This window comes from Cervus canadensis, chromosome 22 (genome assembly GCF_019320065.1).
Source record: "Cervus canadensis isolate Bull #8, Minnesota chromosome 22, ASM1932006v1, whole genome shotgun sequence".
NCBI lineage: Eukaryota > Metazoa > Chordata > Mammalia > Artiodactyla > Cervidae > Cervus > Cervus canadensis.
Window position 1 is genome coordinate 4,989,106 of NC_057407.1, and position 22,362 is coordinate 5,011,467.

Below are 22,362 nucleotides of genomic sequence, written 5' to 3' on the forward strand. Positions count from 1 at the left end.
TCTTTTTGGTGTGTATTCTTTCCCTTCCCTGCTTGTGGTCAGAGTCTGTATAAAAATTTCGTCATCTGTTTTTTTTCTGACAGCACTTCGCACAGCCTTCGGCGTGTAATAGACACTCAAACACGGTCTGATTAAAAGCTGAGCCGGAGCTTAATAGGATTCTGATGAACCCAAGTGCCTGCATAACCTCAAGCTCTTCTGCTCTGATTTTTTTTTTTTTTACACTTGATAAATATTTAGAAAGTTATCTGACCATGACATAGTAGAAAGATATAGCTATAGTAACAAGAGGCTTATTTTTATTTCAGGGACAATTAATGGGTGCTTGTTCTTATTTAACAGTTAATTGTGGAGACAAGGATCTCGTCACAGTGGGATCTTCTTTCACCTACTTATAAATACAGCTCTAGGGAAGTGTAATTCACATTATCGTACCGTTCGCCCACTTAAAGCACATGAGACGGTGAATTTTATTGTATTCACAGGGCTCTGCAGCCTTCATCACATTTAGGAACATTTTGTTATCATTCCCAAGAGAAACCCTGCCCTCCCTAGCAGTCATGTCCCACCCTGGACTTCTCCCAACTCCCAGCTGCCACCAATCTACTTTCCTTTATTTTAAAACGAATCTACTTTCTGTCTCCTCGCATTTGCCTGTTGTGGACATGGCATAAAATGGAGCCAGACGGCACGTGGCCTTTCGGATTGGCTTCTTTCACTCGGCATCCTGTCCGCTAGGTTTGCCGGTGATGGAGCACGAATCAGGGCTTCAGTCCTTCTTGTGGCCGAATAACGACACTCCCGCGTGTGGATAGACCACGTTTCCTGCGTCTGCTCCGCGCTGGGTGTGTGGGCTTGGGGCTATGAAGAACACAGCTGCTGTGAACATTCGTGGCTCGGTCTTGTGTGATTGTGTGTTCCCATTTCTCTTGTATCTCTCTACCTTGGAGGGGGGTGGCTGGATCTGTGCTTAACCATTTGAGAAGCTGCCCCTCGTGGTTTTCCCTAGCACCTGCACCATTTTACATTCACATCAGGAAGACACGAAGGTTCTAACCTGTCCACGTCCTCACCAGCACACGTCCTGTGTCTGTTTAGCCTGGCCTCCTAGTGGCTAGAACCTGCCTGCCAGTGCAAGCATACCTAAGAGATGCAGGTTTGATCCCTTGTTTGGGAAGATCCCCTGGAGGAGAGCATGGCGATCCACTGCAGTATTCTTGCCTGGAGAATCCCAGGGACAGAGGAGCCTGAGGGGCTACTGTTCATAGGGTTGCCCAGAGTTGGACACGACCAAGCACGCATGCACGCACGACTAATTATGTTGAAGATATTTCCTCCTGCTTGGTTACTGGTCATCTGTAGACCTTCTTTGGAGAAAGTTCTATTCAGATCCTTTCCTCTATTTAATTTGGGTTATCTTTCTGTTATTGAATTTTAAAGAGTTCTTCATATAAATATATACTCAAATTGATCTTTAAAAAGTCCTTATTCTACTATTTTTTAATCTTTAACATATCCCCAAACTCTGTTCCTGGGCATCCTGGCCTTATACACACATTGTCAGTGTATCGTGACCCTCTGCTGTGTGGAATACACTGGGGTCTCTGCTCCAAGGATAGGAAATGAATACAGTGTCCCTTACTTCAAGAGACACAAAGTGGGAAGGGCCCTAGTGATACATTTCTATGAGCGTCAGGAAAAGAGATGATTTTCAGATAGAGGAATCAAGGAAGGCAGCCTGAAGGAGGTGGCATTTTTAGTTGGCCTTATGTATAGGATTGAATACCAGAAGATTAGGGGGAGAACCCAAGTAAAGATTGTGAGTTCTCTGTGTTGTGTGGTGACCGGTTAACTTTTAGGGCTAAGATTTTCAAAGCCTAGAAAGAGGAATACTGGGGACACAGGTGGGAAACCCAGTTGGGACCAGATGTTGCGTGTGAAGGCTGGAGCAGCCTGGATCGTGTTTTGTCAGTGACTGGAGAGCTCCTGGCTGGCTGGGTGAGGGTGGGGCCGCGTGGAAGGCTGAGTCTACCTAGGTGTAGGGTGCCTTGGGGCGGGGTCACGGAAGCCACCGCTGCTGCGATTGCCTCTTAGAGACTGATGCGTGCTTTAGGAAGTCAGGAAGGAACTCCTGGGAGAATTGTTTAATCTCATGGTTTCCAAATGTATTTGACTATAGCTTCTCTCTTTTTTTTTTTAACCATCTAAGATCGGAGGTCCATACTTTGGGTTTTGATGTCTTAGTTCAGTATTTCACAACTAATTGGTAAAGGATCCGCCTGCCAGTGCAGGAGATATAGGAAGAGAGAGTTGGATTCCTGAGTCCAGAAGATCCCCTGGAGGAGGAAACGGCCCCCCAGCCACTCCAGTGTTCTTGCCTGGAGAATCCCATGGACACAGGAGCCTGGCAGACTGCAGTCCATGGGGTCGCAAAGAGTCGGACACGACTGAAGCGACTTCGCACACAGTACCAGGTCTCAGTAAATGTTGGCTGGTTGGTTACCTAATAGATGAGGGGATTGTGGACCACAGAATTGGGTGTGAAGGAATGTGAGAGGCTAGCTGGTCCACCCCCTGGTTGCATGGAGGCCCAGGGAGGGGAATGTTAGTCTGACAGGCAGCGGGCATGGCTCTTGGGACTGTTAACCCGCCCACGTGTGACCCTGAGTGGGTCACATCGGTCACTCAGAGGAGTCCAGTACTGACGGCAGGCATGTCCCCATCGTCTCTGGAGGACCCCCAGGGGGAGCAGGACCACCCGTGCTTCCTCCGTGGGTCCTCTACCCCCCAGGTCCCCTATCTCCAGTGTTGTCAAAAGATTCATTCCTGTGGACTGGGGCACACGCCAGCGCATCCGTTTGATGAACTTAAATGCAAACAAGCCCAAGAACTTGTACAAGGATGGGAGCTGGGGAGTGGAGCGGGAATGTAATTCTTACCCCAAGGGTTGTGCTTTTCACGTAACGGCAAACGTTTGTGTAATGAGTGACTCTTCCTTTTTTTGGGAGCGACTCTTCCTTTGTTGCTATAGTGGCAGTTTTCCATGGCAACTGCTGTTGCCACACATCTGGCATCTTTACGAAATGGCTCCCAAAGCCCAGGGGTCCACACGGAGTCCTCCTCACCCCGCGTATCCTTCCAAGGACATGGAGAAACGCTGGGTGGAGCGCACGCTGGCGCCGGGCCTTGGGGATGAGGCTTCTTCTGCAGTTGCTGAATTTCTGGGGGTCTTACGGGGCTCCTCCAGAAGTTAACCGCGCTGCTGATGCTCTGTGGAGGAGGGGCCGACTTGGGGTATTTTCTGATTTATCAAGATACAGACATCAGCAGTGCTGTTTGTTTGTTTAAACTAGAAACGACTTACTAGGAAGTAGAGGGTCAACCAAAATCCTGCTGCATTTCTGAGGCCAGCACGGGGCTTGTTTTTTTAGGTATTTTATTTAAGATGGAAAGTTCCAGTTTGCTTTGGGACCAGAGCCCTTAAAAGAAATCCTGACTGGAGGTGGCTTACGGGTGACCGTATGTTTGCTAGCTTATATCCTGCTGACTAAATTGGCAAAGTTTTTATTTTCCCTGGTAAACATGAAGAAGGTGTTTTTTTTTAAATTCCCCTCACTCCTCCTAACAGGGTCATGTTTGTCGTGTGTGTGTGAAGCGAGCGACTGTTAGAACTGCCCACGCATCTGTGATGATAGGAATATTAGTGTGGCAGATGAAGGTCGCCTCTCTCAGGTTCCACAGGCCTTTATCCCAGTGTGACTCTTGAATGGGGACCCAAGTGGAAACAGAAATGGTCAGGCCTTTGAGGCCAAATATCAGAAGCACCACAGAGGGGTTATTATTTGTGAGAATTTTAGGTAAACCACCAACCCCGCCCCCCCGCCCCGTTCCATGACTTAGAAAACGAAGTTTGCTCTTAAAAGTAAATATTACTCTCACTTACAAATATTAGAAGGTACATAACCATTTTTAAAATGAAAGGTTATGATTATTTTAATTCATAAGGAGGCCCAAAGTTAGCTGTTCGCTCAAAGCCTTTCTGAAACAGGAGTGAAAAACACCCAGATGTCGAATCCGATCAGAATGTGAACTCTGATGTGAGTGTCCGACTTTGAAGGTATTTTGAGAGCTGCCCCTGTGCATCAGCTCGTGACAAATTACTCACGGAGACGCGGTGTAGATCATAGTCATGATGTTTGTGACATGCAGGTTTTCAGTGTAGTCTGAGGGAAAAATGCTTATTTCCCATTAAACCATGGTGTTTTAACACTGGGGGCAAATACGTGAACTATGAGCCCAGAAAATTTCCTCATTCTTTAAAAAAAAAATAACATACCAAAAACATAATAAAAATGTAACAAGCAAGAGAAGTGAGGTGAGGGGTTTAATGAAGCCACGGTTAGGTCATCCTCTTCCAGATCAGCAGTTGAATCACCCACAAGTCAAAAGACCTTTCATGCTTTCAGTTAACTCCTGAGGTGGTTCATGGTCTGCACTCCCCCGTTACTTTACTGCAAGTTTTTATTTTAACCTAGACCCTAAAAAGTTGCTGAAGGGGAGAGGATGGTTATGTGACGTAATGATGTAGTTCGCTCTGGGGTGACGTTTTTGCAGTCTTTAAGTGTAACAGATGAACACGTGGTTCACCGTGAAGCCGTGCAACGTTATATGTCAATTATATCTCAGTGAAGCTGGGGGAGACAAGAGCGATCGTGCTGGGAAGCCACGTTTATGTAGAAAGTCTCATGCCCGGCAGCTCACTGCGGGCCTGGGCCCGTTCTGAGCACCCCGGGGCAGCCCATCACGTTGCCAGCGACTTTCCCCCGGGAGTCGTGGGGGCGGGCGGGCGCTTCTGTCCTGCCTGGTGACCACGCTGACATACCTCTGTCTCTGTGCAGGTGAAGCTGCTCTCCGAGGGGAGCCCCGGCTGCAGACCCTCCCGGTGGCCTCGGCCCTCACCGCTCACCGCACGGGGCCCCCGCCCATCAGTCCCAGCAAGAGGAAGTTCGGCGTGGACCCCGGTGACGACGACCTGGACTGTGACGCTGACCATGCTTCCAAGATGAGTCGCATCTTCGCCCCCCACCTGTAAGTGTCCCCCTCTCCGCAGCCGGCCCAGCTCACGGGGGCCTGCGGGGCCCCGCTTCTCCGGCTGCTCTGTGCTGACTCCGAAGGGAGAAGGTGTCTGCTAGTCCTCCCCACACCCCCCCCACCCCCCCCGGCTCCCTGCCCGGAGGGGCCATTTAACTGGTTTTAATAACTTCGGGGAGGTGACCTCTGCCCCATGTGTCCGCCGTTCGCGTGCGCTCCCCACCGGGGTAACTTGGCTCAAGCGGCTTCAGGAGGGCATCGGGGAGACTTGCCTCCCTTGCCTGGTCCCTGCCAGCTGCTTCTTGGTGGGGACTGATCCCTGCTGAGTGTCCTTAGGGGCCGGGGCAGTGACCGGAGGGGCCAGCACCCCTGGACCCCGGCTGGGAAACGCCAGCTGCCTGAGATGTAGGCACGCGGGCTCGCCGGTGTGTTCGTGACACACAGCTGAGACTTTCCCACGGCGGAGGGTGGTTTTCATGTTTGGGTCTGAACACTCCGGCTCCTGCCCTCCGAGAAGTGGTCCTGAGGCCGCGGTCCTGGGGCTGTGTGGGGGGGTGCTGCTCCCTGCAGTCTGCACGCGAGTTGCCTCCGTGTCCTCCTCTGTTGAGATGAGAGCTGGAGTCTGTGTGACATCACCACGTTTGTGTTGGGAAACCCGCGTGCTTCCGTGTGCCCTAGTTTTGCTCCCCGCCCCCCCCCCCACTGTTGTGTTTCTCACACGCACACCCTGCGGAGGGAGTGGATACTGCTTTGTATGTTTGCTGGACTCAGAGACCCCCCCCACTCTGCGGGGAGGCTGCTCTGGCGGGTGGGTGTGGTCAGAGCCCGGGGGCTCGGCAGAGGGCGGAGGTGAACGGCCCTGTTCCTTTCCCCTCCCCACGCGTGAGTTAGCGTGCAGTGATCATTCAAGATGCTCGGCTTCCCCAGTTCTTCCAAGGACGCTGCTGTTTTCTGGCAGGAGTGTGGAGCTGAGTCTGGAGGCGGGGACCTCGAGTGGTGCGAGGGCGCGGAGTGCGCCAGCAGCCCTCGGCATCTCCGGCATTCCAGCGCGCTGGGCTGTGTGTGCGGTCATAAGACACCCTGACAGTGGCGTTTATGCTCGGTAAATCACTGCGGTGTTAGTCAGAGGCTGAGCCTGCAGTCTGGAGCCTGGAATTTGCTACGATCAGGAATCCAGCAGTGAGGCTCTGCACAACAATGACCTCTCGCAAACAGGGGAGGCTCATAACTTAGATGCTGGGCGTCCAACTGTTGGCAGTTCATTCTTTTGTCACTAGGAATCTCTGTCTTTCCCCAAACCCAAACAAGAGACATTTGGTCTTTTTTTTTAAAAAAAAAGAAAAGGAAGGAAGTGGGAGCTGGCTGTGAGAAGGTGTGTTTTGTGATCAGACGTGCCTTAGTTGAAATCCCAGGTCTGCTACTTACCAAATCACTTCATTTACCTGGGCCCGATATCCTTCTCTACGGCGGCAGTGCTGAGTTCGTGTGTAGAGCTGTTGTGAGCAGTATGGAGTGGAGATATGCATGGAGTTGGGCACAGTACAATAGCCAGTTGATGAGAGTTACTGCTTTTATTATCACAGAGTCCATGACTCAGATATCGGTGATGATAGGAAACCAGAGCACTGTTAACGGCGAATGTGATGTTTGAAAGTCATAACTGGGTTATGGGTTCAGATTCATCCCAGCTTGCTTATTTCTCAGTGGGAGTAGGTTCCTTCCGCAAAGGATGAGTGCCGAGCGCAGTGCTCAGATAGTAAGCAGAGCTTCTATCATTACTGATATTATTAGAATGTCAAAGCATTTAGAAAATGATCTTGTGGTTGCAAATATGACCTTGATGCACAGGTTCTCTGATGACACTGTGAATACTCTATAAAGTGCCGGTAATAGAGAACTGGGGAGTTCCTGTGCAACTCACAGTCGATGTCCTCAGACAGGTTTAGAACAGAAACAGCAGCGCCGGCCAACCGCCTGGACTTAGAGACGAAAGACGTGCAGTGTCGCTTGTTGCCGAGGGGTAGCTCCTCATCTCAGTAACATTGCTGAGGTTTCGGTGTGTGTCTTCTAAGAGCCGAATGACTAGTTTTACAGGCAGTGTAAAAGATACTTCTCCTCTTATGACTCCATGGGGTAGGGTAGCTTGTAAGTGTGTTGCTTGATTTAGTGAAAAGTTTGCCATGCGTGTTTTCCAAGACCCGGATGATTAGTTTTGGAGGCAGGTTTAAAAGATACTTCTCCTCTTACGACTTTGTGAGGTAGGATGCTTAGTAAGTGCGTTGCTTGATTTGATGAAATGTTTGCCATTTAAACTGTAGTGCATGCCCTCCTTTTTATTTAAGGTGCCTGAAAGTTTTCCATACTAAACTACAGATTCGTGTGAAGAGGACTTGTGCTCAGCCTCATCTGACTCTTTGCCACCCCGTGGACTATCGCCCGCCAGGCTCCTCTGTTCATGGGATTTTCTGGGCAAGAGCACTGGAATGGGTTGCCATTTCCTCCTCCAGACATGTGGAGAGGAGGGGGGTCCTCAAAGATGTATGCTTTGGCTGCATTTCACAAAACCATCATATTGAGTTATTTTCCACTAGAGCGAGGGTAAGATTGAGGCAGGGTAGGAAGCTACAGAGTATGACTGTCTTCTGATTTCTTTAGGGAAGGAAGGGGAGAGAGCAGAGGTTCCCCTAGTGATTTCTCCAGATTTTGGAAATTGAGAATTCCAGGTCATTTGAACTGCTTATTGAAAGGGTGGCCCTGAGGAATTTTTGTGTTTTTTTGGCTTATTTGTTCTGATTTTTTTATTGCCTAAGAAAAGTGTTAAGAACATGAATGTCTTGTTTGGGAATTGAAAAGTACTCTGTCTGCCACTTAGAAAGAAAGTGGACTAAGGTATGAGGCAAGGGTTAGGGTGAGATTCACCTTACCAGAATGAATTTCAGAAGTCATTTCATCTGTGATCCTGGTTTTCAAGTGTGAGCCGATGTGGAAGAGCTCTCCTGTCACCCGTCTGTCATTCCTATGGACTCCAGGGCTCCTCTTTTATTAGGTGAGTTTAACTGTCCCTGATTTTGGCAGATAAGAGCCCCTTCAGCTGACTCCTGTGTCCTTCTTACATGAAGCCCTTTCTTGCTGTCTGGCAGACCACGTGCTTACCTTGTAAGGTTTCTGCATCTGATTCCTTTCAGTGGGGAGTAGTCTTTAGAAGCCAAGATCTGGGTGCTAAGTGTTAACTGTGGTATCATTGCCTCTAGACTTGAGTTGTCTCGTGTATTAATAGTAGACATGGTTGCGTGTGGCCGTTCACATTTCACTTCAAATAAAGTTAAAAACTCAGCTCCTTAGTCATACTAGCCCCATTTTCAGCTCTGTAGCCACATGTGGCTCATGGCTACCACACTGGACAGCATACACACACAGCATTTCTGGCATCAGAGGAAGCTTGGTTTCTATACTCAGTGAAAGGAGCTAGGGAGTCATGGGTTCACTTTAATACTGCAGTTTTAATTCAACTCCACAGAGCTCTTCCTCACCCATCCCAGTGCATCTTCTATCTCCATGGTTACGGCAATATCAACTCCTTTAGTGTTCCGTCCTGCAGTACACATCAGAGTGGCAGAGTTGCTGTGCCCTTAGCATTCTGAAAAACAAACCTGCTAAGAAGAATTTAAGATCTGTAGATTGTTTCCCCACCCTAAGCTGAGGAACTCTTCTTGTACAGAAGGAACTGTACAAAAAAGACCTTCCTGACCCAGATGACCATGAGGGTGTGATCGCTCACCTAGAGCCAGGCATCCTGGAGTGCGAAGTCAAGTGGGCCTTAGGAAGTGTCACTATGAACAGAGCTCCTGGAGGTGGTGGAATTCCAGCTGAGCTATTTCAGATCCTAAAAAAATGATGCTGTGAAAGCACTGTATTCCATATGCCAGCAAATTTGGAAAACTCAATGGCCACAGGACTGGAAAAGGTCAATTTTCTTTCTACTCCCAAAGAAAGGCAATGCCAGAGAATGCTCATACTACTACACAATTGCACTCATCTCACACGCTAGCAAAGTAATGCTCAAAATTCTCCAAGCCAGGCTTCAACAGTATGTGATCCGTGAACTTCCAGATGTTCAAGCTGGATTTAGAAAAGGCAGAGGAACCAGAGATCAAATTGCCAACATCCGTTGGATCATCGACAAAGCAAGCGAGTTCCAGAAAAACATCTACTTCTGCCTTATTGACTACACCAAAGTCTTTGACTATGTGGATCACAACAAACTGGAAAATTCTTCAAGAGATGGGAATACCAGACCACCTGACCTGCCTCCTGAGAAATCTATATGCTGGTCAAGAAACCACAGTTAGAACTGGACATGGAACAACAGACTGGTTCCAAATAGGGAAAGGAGTATGTCAAGGCTGTGTATGTCACCCTGCTTATTTAACTTCTATGCAGAGTACATCATGCGAAATGCTGGGCTGGATGAAGTTTAAGCTGGAATCAAGATTGCTGGGAGAAATACCAATAACCTCAGATATGCAGATGACACCACCCTTACGGCAGAAAGCAAAGAAGAACTAAAGAGCCTCTTGATTAAAGTGACAGAGGAGAGTGAAAAAGTTGGCTTAAAACTCAACATTCAAAAAACTAAGATCATGGCATCTGGTCCCATCACTTCATGGCAAATAGATGGGGAGACAATGGAAACAGTGACAGACTTTATTTTCTTGGGCTTCAAAATCGCTGCAGATGGTGATTGCAGCCATGAAATTAAAAGATGCTTACTCCTTGGAAGAAAAGCTATGACCAACCTAGACAGCATATTAAAAAGCAGAGAGATTACTTTGCCAACAAAAGTCCGTTTAGTCAAAGCTGTGGTTTTTCCAGTGGTCATGTATGGATGTGAAAGTTGGACTATATAGAAAACTGAGCGCCGAAGAATTGATGCTTTTGAACTGTGGTGTTGGAGAAGACTCTTGAGAGTCCCTTGGACTGCCAGGAGATCCAACCAGTCCATCCTAAAGGAGATCAGTCCTGAGTATTTATTGGAAGGACTGATGCTGAAGCTGCAACTCCAATACTTTGACCTCCTGATGTGAAGAACTGACTCATTAGAAAAGACCCTGATGCTTGGAAAGATTGAAGGCAGGAGGAGAAGGGGACAACGGAGGATGAGATGGTTAGATGGCATCACCGACTCGATGAACATGAGTTTGAGCAAACTCTGGGTGTTGGTGATGGACAGGGAGGCCTGGCGTGCTGCAGTCCTTGAGGTTGCAAAGAGTCAGACACGACTGAGTGACTGAACTGACGGTGCTGAGGGTGTAATAGCAGCCTCTTTGAAGCAGTAATACCAACTTCAAAAGTTACTTTCCCACCCCTTTCAGTGTTGTGTTCATTACAATCTCTTCATTTGTTGGCACTCAGAGATTTTTTCCATCCTTTTTGATTTTGCTTTTTGAATATGTGAAATATTAACGTGCTTCTAGAAGCCAAGACTGGGTAGTCATATCACCGTATATGTAAGTCATTCTGCTGTTTACCTTGAACTTTCACAGTGATGTCTCGTCAATTATATCTCAACAAGACTGAAAGAAGAAAAAGTCAAAACCATACTGAAAAGTACTGGAGAAGTATTACTCCCTTCCCTGTGTCTTTCACCACTTTTGTTCCCTCCCCCTGAAGGTGATTACCCTTCTTGTGTGTGTGTGCGTGTGCGTGTTTGTTAAAATAAGCAGGTATATGAATATTTTCTCAGTCCCTTTATTCCTAACACACAAAGTGTCATATTTTATATATTCACTTGAGTGCAGATATTTTCAGTCAAGGATGTATCATGGATATCTCTTCACGCCGGTTCCTCATCCTTGTTTACAGCTGCATAGCAGTCTAATGCGTGCATGTGCCAAGGTTGGTCCAGCCAATCCCCTTTGTTCAGATGTTTAGACAATTTTTTATACTAATACTGTTGCAGTGGATAATGCTGTCCGTTTGTGACATCTTGTGTATTGTAATACAGTTTAAAACTCTTGAGGGCTGACAGTGGATGCGTGCTGCATTTGTCCTGGTTTTGAGACTTAGTGTAGGCTGCTTGGCTGGCAGAGCCTGCTGAGAACTGTGTGCTGGAGAGTACTGTCTCCTCGGTTCTCCCGTGTGTGTGTGAGTGACGGGCATAGGGACCGTTCACTGGGTTACCTGTGAGAGGGAGGGAACGTAGATTCTGAGTGCTTCCTCTGTGCTGACCCTCCCTATGCCAGACACTGTGTGTGTTATCTCATTCAACGCTCACAGTCAGTGTGTCCCTTTAAGATGGGGTGTGTGTGTGAAGCAGAAATAGAGAGGATAATGTGTCCAAAGTGACAGTGATCGAGCTGGGATTGACCCTACTGTGCATGACACTGAAGCCAGCCGTCGCGTGATCATGTCACGCCTGCATCTCACCTGAGCTGGGGTGACCTGTCGCTGAAAGACGGACATCACATCGTCAGGGCGACACCTGAGCCTTCCCGTGTGTGGCGCGTGACAGCTGCCACATCATCTCTGTGTTGAAGTGAACATGAGACCCCCGTGCAGGGAGCGTGCTCCCGGAGCTCACACCCCCGTGGGAGGAGGAGCACTCTCTGGTCCGTGGTGTGTGCGCGTGCAGAGTAGTCCCCGCTGGCCTCGGGACAGGGCAGAAGGCCGGTGCCGTGACGGCTGCGCCCGCCCGGCCCGTGGGAGCAGTTCACGCTGAGGGAGGCAGGGCCCCCGGCTGCTGCTGCTGCTCTGAGCTCCTGTCCGGGGTGACCCGTGGCCCCCGAGGCTGTCTCTCCGCTGCGGCCGTGCCTTCGAGGTGTCCCTGGAGCCTGAGGGAGCTGAGCCCGCGTGTCCGTGAGCGCGTTCTCCAGGATCGGGTTCTCTGCTGTCTGTTCTCCTCCCTTCTCTCCTCTTCCTTCTCCCTTGCTTATTCTTTTTTTTTTCCTCCCTTGGCCTTAGTCACTTTCCCCCTGACCCCGTAGGAATGAACAGAAAAAGAGGGAAAAACCAGACTCAAAGCCAGTAATTCCTACAGAGTGACAGGCAAGTTGGAGGAAGCCCTTTGAAATCAGGTTCTGGGCATGTAATAACAGCAGCTCTGCTAAAACAAAGAAGCCTCGCTGCTTACTGACTAAAATGAGCGTGTCCCCCTGCAGCAGGGTTGATGGTATAGATGGCACCTCGGTGTTCAGGAGCATCTGATCTGTTCAGTATCTCCATATTCCTCGGCAGCATCACCACGCTTCCTTTGAGTCTCCCATTTCTTATATCTCTCTAGCACCTTTAGTGGGGATGTGTATGGACACACTTTACCAAGGGACTGTTCATTCCACAAACTTTGTGAAAGTAGAGGAAGGAATTCCTCATTTCAGTTTAAAACTAGACCCGGAGGGAATGGAAACTGCTGCAGCCACTGTGGAGAAGAGTATGTATGTGTGTGTGAGTTGCTCAGTCGTGTCCGACTCTTTGCGACCGCCATGGACTTTAGCCTGCTAGGCTCCTCTGTCCAGACAAGAATACTGGAGTGGGTTGCCATTTCCTTCTCCAGGGGATCTTCCTGACCCGGGGATCGAACCGGGATCTCCTGCATTGCAGGCCAATTCTTTATCAACTGAGCTATGAGGGAAGCCCAAAATCAACTGTAGTGCAATTAGGAAAAAAAAAAAACAAAAAAACCAACTAGACCTAGAGGAAATTGAAAACTTGGGGCTATTTTTGTACCTTGACATACTAGCAACTAGGGCTTTGAAAGGTAAGCAGTCCTATATATTTATTACGTAAACAGTAATGTGTATTTATAGGCAGAGCGTGTTATTGCTGTGTCCATGTCTACATAAGCCTTGGAGAGGGTCAGACTTTTCATTCCTGAGAGTGGTGGTAGATTAGGATTCCCAGCATCCGGAGAATCACGAGAGCCTTTGTATCAGGGCTCAGTCATGACCATGACTGTCTGTCAAGCCTGATTGTGTACTAAGCACTGTGCTGAACGCTCCGTGGGTGTGATCCCTCCGTGCGTCATCTCAGCCCTGAGATGGTGTGATTGTCCCTCCTTTGCAGGTGGTAAAACTGAGAGGTTGTAACTTGTTCGAGGTCACCAAGCTAGTTGGTTGGTAACACAGCCAGGAATCAAAAACCAGGCTGGCTGTTCCTGCAGCCGGCACTCTTAGGAACCATCTTAGCGCCATACTGAAAGGCGCGCGTGTCCGGCAGCTGTGAATCGTTTGATACAGGACCTTAACTCCTTGTGGTTTTGGATGGTCTGCTGTGTGCACATTCTCAGTCCAAGGGGCAGCAGAGGCGGGGGGCAGGGGCCTCGGCGAGGAAGGGCTCCTTGGTAACAGAGAGCGAGGCGGGTCTATCCGCCCTGCATGCGAGGCTTCCCTTAAGGGGTGCTGCTGCTCACTGGCCCCTGAAGACGCGGAACGGAACGGGGTCCCTGCAGGGGAGAGGCCCACGTGAGCCGAGAAGGGTTTCTGCCTTCATGCTTGGGAAAGTGCTTTTGGAACCGTGTTCTTGTTTAAGGTCTCTCTGTGTGCCGAGTCGCTCACTCGTGTCCGATTCTCTGCGAACCCGTGGGCTGTGCCCCACCAGGCTCCTGTGTCCATGGGATTCTCCTGGCAAGGATACTGGAGTGGGTTGCCTTTTTCTCCTCCAGGGTATCTTCCTGACCCAGGTATGAAACCTACATCTCCTGTGTCTTCTGCATTGCAGGTAGATTCTTTACTTAGTGAAAGTGAAAGTTGCTCAGTTGTGTCCGACTCTTTGCCACTATATAGTCCATGGAATTCTCCAGGCCAGAATACTGGAGTGGGCAGCCTTTCCCTTCTCCAGGGGATCTTCCCAACCCAGGGATCAAACCCAGGTCTCCTGCATTGCAGGTAGATTCTTTACCAGCTGAGCCACAAGGAAAGCCCAAGAATACTGGAGTGGGTAGCCTATCCCTTCTCCAGCAGATCTTCCCGACCCAGGGATTGAACCGGGGTCTCCTGCATTGCAGGCGGATTCTTTACCAGCTGAGCTACCTGGGGAGCCCTTACCTGCTGAAGTGAAGTCGCTTAGTCGTGTCCAACTCTTTGGGACCCCATGGACTGCAGCCTACCAGGCTTCTCCATCCATGGAATTTTCTAGGCAAGAGTACTTGGAGTGGGTTGCCATTTCCTTCTCCAGGGGATCTTCCTGACCCGGGGATCGAACCTGGGTCTCCTGCTTTGTAGGCAGATGCTTTACCATCTGAGCCACCAGGGAATCTGCTGAACCATCACCAACATTAAGTCAGACCAATAGTAAATGAAAGTCGCTCAGTCGTGTCCGACTCTTTGTGACCCCATGGACTACACAGTCCATGGAATTCTCCAGGCCAGAATGCTGGAGTGGGTAGCCTTTCCCTTCTCCAGGGGATCTTTCCAGCCTTAGTCTGAAGCATTCAGGCCGGGGCATTTTATAATTTGCTTTAAATACATGAAGACACTTTTTCTTTCCCCTCTCCAGATTCCATAAATCAAGAATTCTTGAAATAGAATCCCTCAAACTATGTGCGTTCTCTCTGTCTCCCACATCCTTCTTGGCTTCATCTGAACTTGGGAAGTTTTAGCCCCCAGATTCTGTCTTCTTCTGCGCTTTCAACACGCAGGCGTGCGTGTCTTCCCACAAGTGTTCTGGGATTTAAGAGGATATTTTATGGCCTTTCATTTCAGTTATCCTAAATAACTAACTCTGAAATCCTCCTTAGCATCTAGCAAGTGTGTGTATTCTTTTTGAAAGGAACGTGAGATCTGTAATGAACGCTTTGGTTCAGGGAGGTGGAGCCCAAGCAGTGGGGCTGACTCGCCCTGCCCTGGGGGTGGGGTGGGGTTTGCTGCCTGCCCAGGGTGGAAGCAAAGGTGGTTTTCCCGCTGCTCCGCTGGACCTTAAAGGCACAGCTGTGTGCTGCCTGCGAGTGTTTTGCTAATGAAGTGTGGTACCTTTAAAGAAAGGTCACGGGCCTGACCTGTGTTGTGTGGGTTTCTTGTTTGTCAGGCTGGAGGCATTTTCTCATTTTCACAGTTCAGCCGAAAACAAAGACCTCCTTATCCGAGCTGGGAGCAGTGCTCTTTAGAGCTGACATCAGCCTTTTCCCAGCGGGCAGCGTTTCTGCCTTAAGAGTCTCTGCCGACAGCTGGGCAGGCCGATCGCTGTCCTGCACTGGGTCTCTTCTGGCCGGATGGCACGCAGGGTGAAGAAATGCCAAGCGTGCCAACAGTCAGGGCAGCAGAACCAAGCGCTGTCGTCATGGGTCCCTTCTCATCTGTTCCGGGGACCTCTGGGCGCCTCCGTTTCACAGAACTTGTGACCGTTGGGCCGAGAACCTTGAGAAAGGAGGACTGCTTTCCTAGAGAGGCATTAAAGAACCTTTGGGGCCTGTTGGAGAAGCCTCATTAGCATGTGTAAAGACACTGTTTAAAGATGGGGGGTGGGGGGAGTGTTTTTAGGTGGATGGATTAAGTCAAGGGCATTGGTTGAGAGGTTGAGGAAACGAAACCACACAGGTTCTGATTTCCCCTCCTGCCCTGACTCTCCCCGTCTTGCATGAAGGTGCCTCTGAGCTGGGGACACCGACGGCAGCGCTGAGTCCACACGGTCGCAGGATCAGCCTTGCCGCTCTGTGGGGATGCAGAGCCAGGTCGTCCTGGGGTCAGGGCCTGGCACGTCAGCGGGTCTGCCTGAGGACCAGGAGGAGGACTGCTCAGAAGTGGGCCTCGCGTCAGAGTCGGGGTGGTTCTTGGACTCTCCCCTAGGATCTGGCCTAGAAACCCGTCGTGTCCTGCATCCCTGCGGCTGGAGCTCGGCGAGGCGGCGTCCGAGCGCTGAGTTCTGCATGTGGGGCGATTCCTGTTTCATAAACGGCAGTGCGCAGTCCCAGAGCATCTTCGCTACAGCTTTGGATTCGGGCACACTCTCTCTGCCTCCCCTCCACCCGCAGCTGTCTTCCCACTCCTCTCTCTCTCTCTGTTGAAATTTCTCCCCAGATTGATTGTCTCCAAAGCATGATTAAAGAGCTCCGTGTTGCAGTCAAGGGGTGGGTTAGGGATGTAGCTCAGAACCCCGCCAACCAGCGGATCCAGATTTTGGACCTGCGCCTCTGTGGCTGCACTGGAGGCCCGCAGGAAGCGGGCTTCGCTCCTCCTCCACTCTCTCCTCTGACTTCTCTACCTCCCACCTTCCTTCCCTCGACAAGACCCAAGAATACAACGACTGGGTGCACAGAGAATCCGGATGGGGCAAGTGGCAGACCAGCTCCTAGTGGGTCCGGGCACTTACTAGTGGGCCCGTCGGAGGCTCCACCCTCTTTGCTCCCCCAGCCTGTCCCTGTGGTTGAGCCTGTCCAGGGAGGGTTTGGGCTTTTCTGTCTCATCAGGAGTCGTATCCTCAGGACCGCTCGGGGACTTGGAGCACCGTTGCCCATCGAGGACCATCTTGCCTCAATGCTTAAAGGATGGAGAGTGTTCCCTGGCCGGAGTTCGGGAAGCACCCGACCCAGGCTCCCGGGGTCTGCCCGTGTGGTTGCCGTGAGGCTGACCCTGAGAGTCAGGGGTGCAGGGAATCTCCAGCATGACTTGCCGTGGGATCCTCAAGTTCTTTGTCATGAGCCCTGTGGGCAACATTCTAGGCAGCATGCTTGCCAGGCCACATGGGCATCTCATCTGGTCTCGACGTGATGTTACAAACGTGCACACGCGCAAGGCTCTGGCGCCATACGGCTTAGATTGGTGACGACGCGATCCCTTGATTTGGGGTTGCCGGGTGCCAGCTTCTATGCTGGGTCTTTCAGGGAGAGTCACTGAGGCCAGAGAGATGGGGAGAGCCCAGCCTCCTTCTCCCTGACGGTGTGCCCCCCACCTTCCTTCTCAACGCTGGCTTCTTCACTCTGAGCTGTTTCCAGGGAACAGAGCGTCTCCTCTTCCGCATCCGCGCCCAGACCAGGCTGTGATCCCAAGCGTCAGCGGTCATGGGGCTTCCATCTGCCCCTCCCTGGCGCCCTCACGACCCCAGGCCCGGGGGGACCCTGCGACTCCTCGTCCGGCTTCCTTGCCCCCTCTCTTCCTCTCGCTGCTCCCCCTCCTGCTTCTCGCTCCTGTACCTCGGCACTCTCAGAGGCTCGTCGTCACTGCGTGTTCCTGGCCCCGTCCTTTTCACTGCACGGAGCCCTGGATGGAACACATGGGCCAGCTCCCGGCGTGATACCCACTGGGGCGGAGGGCTCCCAGGCCTTTGCGCCCGGCCGGGCTCACCCTCCGCGCCCACGGAGCTGTGTGTCCCCTCCGCTCCCCCCACCTGCGGAGCTGCCCCACCAGCGTCGACCGTAGAGGTTCCTGTCTCCGCCAGCACTTACGCAGGCCTGCCCCCGTCTCTATGGCGGGGTGATTCCACTTGCCCTGGAGTCAGCGCTATCTCTTCCGTCTGCTTTCCCATGTGTGATCGTCGCTGCCCCTGGTGAGATCCGGTTGCCCTGGATGTCCTCCGGGAAGCTCCTGGCCGCGGCCGTGGCTTAGACCCCCTTTCCCACGGCAGCGCCCTCCTTACTGGTCTTGGCACCTCGGTGCACAGGAAGGTTTCTGGAGCTTTCCTCTCTGTTCGGAACTCTCCCGGGGCCCCCAGGCAGCCCCAGGGAACTCTGAGCAGACCCCCGCCTGCAGGAGCTTCTGACCCACTGCCGGGGCGCACCCACCCCTGTCCTCGGTCCCTTCTCGTGCCTCCTCCAGCAAAGGCGGGTTCCTGCTGCATCGCCACGGACGCTTCTGTGTACAGAGCGACGCTTTGCTGCTCCTGACCCGGTCTGTCCCACCCACACCCAGCACGGGCCCCAGGCCTTCCAGGCGCTAAGGTTCATAGGAAACGTCACTCTGAGTACAGTGTGACATCCTGCCCTTTGGAGGGGAAGGTGAGAATCACTCAAACACGTAATAAGCCCTAAGTGGCACTTCTGCCTGTGTTTCCCCCCCGCCTCCCCCGCCCCGGGACAGACTTCCATTCCCGCTGCTTCCCTGCCTTCCTTACCCCTCCTCCCCACCGTCTCCCCCACATCCCCGCCCCCCAAACAGAAGCATGCAGGTCCGTCGTATCTGGGCACATGCACACTATATAATCTGGGTCACTGCCTCTGCTTGAGATGCAGGTTTTGCACCAAATGATCTTGTCCCAGTTGCTGACTGTGAGTAATAAGCCTCCGGAGTTTACTGTGTGAATGAATCCCCCCCTGCTCCTCTGTTTCTATTTCTGCCTATGCACCTTGCCTGGATCCCCTAGTGGGCATCAGGTGAGATATTTGGAAGGGAGAGATCCAGTTCAGGTGGGCGCCTCTCGCAGGTCAGAGGGATGGCTAGACCCTTCTTCGCAGTGGAGAGAGGAGTTCTGTCCACACTAGAGAAGCAAGCAGACCTCTGCCCAAGTGTTTACTCCTGGAGTTTTTCCAGGTCTACCTAAAAGGTTCTCAAAGCTAAAATGTTTTTCAGCTATCTTACAATACAACCGTGGTGTTTATTTGTGGGAGAACACTTTGGGTATTGGGCTTCCCGGGATCAGTGGTAAAGAACCCACTGCCAATGCTGCAGACACAGATTCGACCCCTGGGTCGGGAAGATCGCCCAGAGAAGGAAGTGGCGACCCACTCCAGTATTCTTGCCTGGAGAATCCCATGGGCAGAGGAGCCAGGCGGGTTACAGTCCATGGGATCGCAAAGAGTTGGACACGACTGAACAACAACTTCGGGTGTGTTAGCCCCAGAGCAGGGGACTCACGCGGAGGCTCCCTCTTCTCCGTGACACAGGAGCGACCTTGGCAGTAGAGACGCTGGTGAAAGGGGTGATGGCCACGTGGCTCCATGACCAGCCTGTGTGTCTTGAGCGCCTCAGTGGAGGGCGTGGCCGTGTCTATGGGTGGGCGGTGGCTCTAGCTCCTCTTTGACAGTGAGATAAAACCCAGCCTCTTCAGGGTGACCTGCAGGGACTCCGGTGATCTGTCCTAAACTCCCTTACCCAGAATCCTTCTCCTTAGCTGGCTTCCTTGGACTGTCAGTCCTCACAAGCCTCCTTGACCATGGTTATGTCAGGAAGATACCCGAATCCCCGCTAATACATGCCTTTGAGCCAGCTCCACACGGTGTGGGAAGAGACCTCCCCAGCCTCACGGTGGGCAGCCTGGGTGGTCCTCCCGCCTCGAAACGTCCGTCCTGAAACCAGCACTGCCACTGCCCGGGGCATCTTAGCGTGTGTGGCGTGGCCCTCGCCACCATCTCCCAGGCTGCCCTTCACGCCGCTGGCCGCCTGTACTGTAACTTTGATCATTCTAAGTGCGCCACCAAATCTGGTGGTCATGTGACCTGCCGTCCTCCTGGCACCCCTCCCGCCAACTTTGGGACGAGTTGGGATCCACAAAGACCAAAAACAACCAGTACCGTGAAAACGCACGTGTCTTCCACTCGCTTCACTAGGTGTGAATCTTCTGCTGCCCCGTTTGCTTTCTCTCTGGTGTGTGCCGTAGACAGTGATGCCATCTAACGTCCTACATGCGTTCGCCTTCAGCAGTGCCCCCCATAGGTGTTCTTTTAAATTCAGGCTGCAGTGAGATAGTTTTGTTGTGCCTTCCAGTGATCTTTGATCGAGGATACTTTCCCTGTGTTCCAGGGTGGGTGGTTGTGGGGTTGGGGAGCGAGGGAAGTAGACGGCGGGGATGGCCCTGGATGCCCCTCCTTGGGAGGTCACCTTTGGAACCAGCTGGACCCACGGCAGGGAGCCTGTCTGTCCACACTGGGAGCGGTGACGTCCTGTGTGATAAATGAACCATGTTTCAGGATGCGCGTGGCTGTTACACAGGAGGGGTTGGAGGGGGAGCGTGAGTTCAGAAATGATGGGGGAGGGAAGTCAAGTTGGAGGAGGAGGCGAAGCAGTTGGAACAGGACACTTGTTCAGTCGCGTTTGACTCTTTGCGACCCCGTGGACTGCAGCACACCAGGCTTCCCTGCCCATCACCAACTCCCAGAGCTTGCTCAAACTCATGTCCATTGAGTCGGTGATGCCATCCAACCATCTCGTCCTCTGTCGCCCCCTTCTCCTCCTGCCCTCCTTCCTTCCTGGCATCAGGGTCTATCAGGAACAGGACGTGGCTGAGCAGTCAGAAACAGACTTAAATCCCCCTGCGAGCTCCAAGATAAAACTCAGCTCCTTTTCCTACCCTTCTGTTGCTGCCCAAAGGCTCATTTCTATTTCTAGCCAACAATTCCAACACTTTTACTTTAAAAAAAAAAAAAAAGAATTAAAAAAACCCAACAACCCAGCACCTTCTGTCATTCACAGCAGAGGAGGGGCATTGCCCTCACCCTCTCCTCCCTAAACCTGCAGAACTCTAAGAGACCACTTTCCCGTGAGACCCTCAGTCTCTTAGCAATAACGCAAAGCTCAGGTGGCGTCTATTGACTGTGGGAACTCGTAGGATTTGGGGGAGCAGGGGAGCTGGAGGGAGGGATTGGTCTTTGACTTTTCAGCGGCATGGTGCTCCTGCTAAGTCATTTCAGTCATATCTGACTCTGCGACCCCATGGACTGTACCCCGCCAGGCTCCTCTGTCCATGGGATTCTCCAGGCAAGGATACTGGAGTGGGTTGCCATGCCTTCCTCCAGGGGATCTTCCCAATCCAGGGATTGAACCCAAGATCTTAGATCTCAAGGCAGCGTCTCCTGTGTCGGCAGGCGGGTCCTTTACTGCTGGTGCCACCTGGGAAGCCCATTGGAGGCCTAACTTCTCGAATTTCTGAGCTCCGCTGTCAACTCCGTGGTGGTACTGTGACCGAGGCGGATGAGAATGTGGGACCTGAACTGGTGACTGGGTTCTCTCACTGAACTTGGAGCACCTGGTGGGCCTTGGGGGGCGGGGTGGCGGGGTGTCCCCAGGAGGGCCGCTTCCCCTGGTGGGGGCCTTCCTCCTCCGGTTGCCCCCGATCCCAGGGCTGCCTCCTTTTCTCCTTATTGAGCACTGGTGGTTTGCCGCTTGTTTCGTTTCCAAGAAACGAGCAGAGTATCCTTCCAGTAAACTCCCCACTGTGCCTCAGCTAGCAAGCCTTGTTTGATGTTGCTTGTGACCAAAAAAAAACTTGTTAACAAATGCAGACACTGGGGTTGTTTTACAGGGTCGCACGATTATTTGTGATCTTTCTGCGGCTGTCTCTGTGCTTCCATTCTTGCTCACATCTCACATGGCGCATGTCTCCAGAAGTGGAGTTTCTGGGTTGGATGGCGCCCATTTCTGCTTCCGTGCATCCTGCCAGCTCATCTCTACTAGCTTTGCTGACTGACATTCCCACGGGCAGCTGTCTGCATGTGTCACCCACAGCATCCCAGAGGTGACCGTTAACTGTTAATTTTTCCAGGTTTCATGGGAGAATCATTGTTCTAACTTTACTTTTTTTTTCTTCCTTTCTTTCTGCTACTAGAAAACTTGACTAATCTTTTCATATTTTTATTGGCCATTTGGATTTCTTTTGTGATTTCTTTTTTATTTTTTAAGTAGCATATTCATCTTTCTATTGACAATGTTACAACTTCCTATTAGGGACCCTCCATCAAATGAGCTAGGAAAATAACCACTTTCCTAAGTTAAATTTGCTTTTCAACTTTACTTACGTTTTTGAAATACAGATTTTTTTTTAAATTGAGAAGTGGTCAAGTCATTGAATCTTTTTTTTTGTTTGTTTTAATGGAAAAGCCTTCTAAAGTGTTTTAGAAGGGACAGGAATGCTTCGGCAAGCGCCTGGGCTGTGTGTTGCTGGTGGGGACGATTGCATGTGCTTGCTACCTGTTAGTGGTGGGACCAAGAGGCACGTATCATGGTACATTTCCTTATTTGTTTCCTTGCCCAGCACTTCCTGGGCGCCTGCTTTGCTGGTGGGACTGGGGGGCTGTGGGAGTGTGTGGAGGAGTCTGCTCAGGGCCTGAGGACATTTCAGGGGTGGCAGTGTGGTACCGCCACCCCCGGAGGAAACGGGATCCTGGCCAGGGTTCCGGACTGTCTGCCTGTCCACCCGCCACTCAAGGACCCTGAGTGTTGAGCACTGCGAGTGGGCAGCGGGCTTTCGGCATTTGTTCTATTTAAAAAAAATTTTTTTTTTTTCATTCTGCATTTGTTCTAATGGTCTCTCGTTGGTACCATAAGCACGCTCTGAAGTCAGACATTTAAATTCTGTTTTTATTTAACCATTTTACCAGATGTTTCCTGTGGTTTGACAGAGGTACCATTTACTCGA

The 22,362-nt window shown here is 51.3% G+C and overlaps 1 protein-coding gene and 1 non-coding gene across 5 annotated transcripts in view; one reads left to right on the plus strand and one right to left on the minus strand.

The window, feature by feature from the left end:
* VGLL4 (vestigial like family member 4) overlaps window positions 1–22,362 on the plus strand; it is a 152,841-nt gene that overhangs the window by 111,370 nt on the left and 19,109 nt on the right. For all 4 annotated transcript variants that reach the window (XM_043442244.1, XM_043442245.1, XM_043442243.1 and 1 more), the window contains one exon: window positions 4,899–5,088. In XM_043442244.1, coding sequence (XP_043298179.1) covers window positions 4,899–5,088 — 190 coding nt within the window. The remainder of the gene's footprint in view (window positions 1–4,898; window positions 5,089–22,362) is intronic.
* On the minus strand, window positions 14,265–14,337 carry TRNAC-ACA. Its single transcript has one exon. It is a non-coding gene; the product is annotated as a tRNA-Cys (tRNA).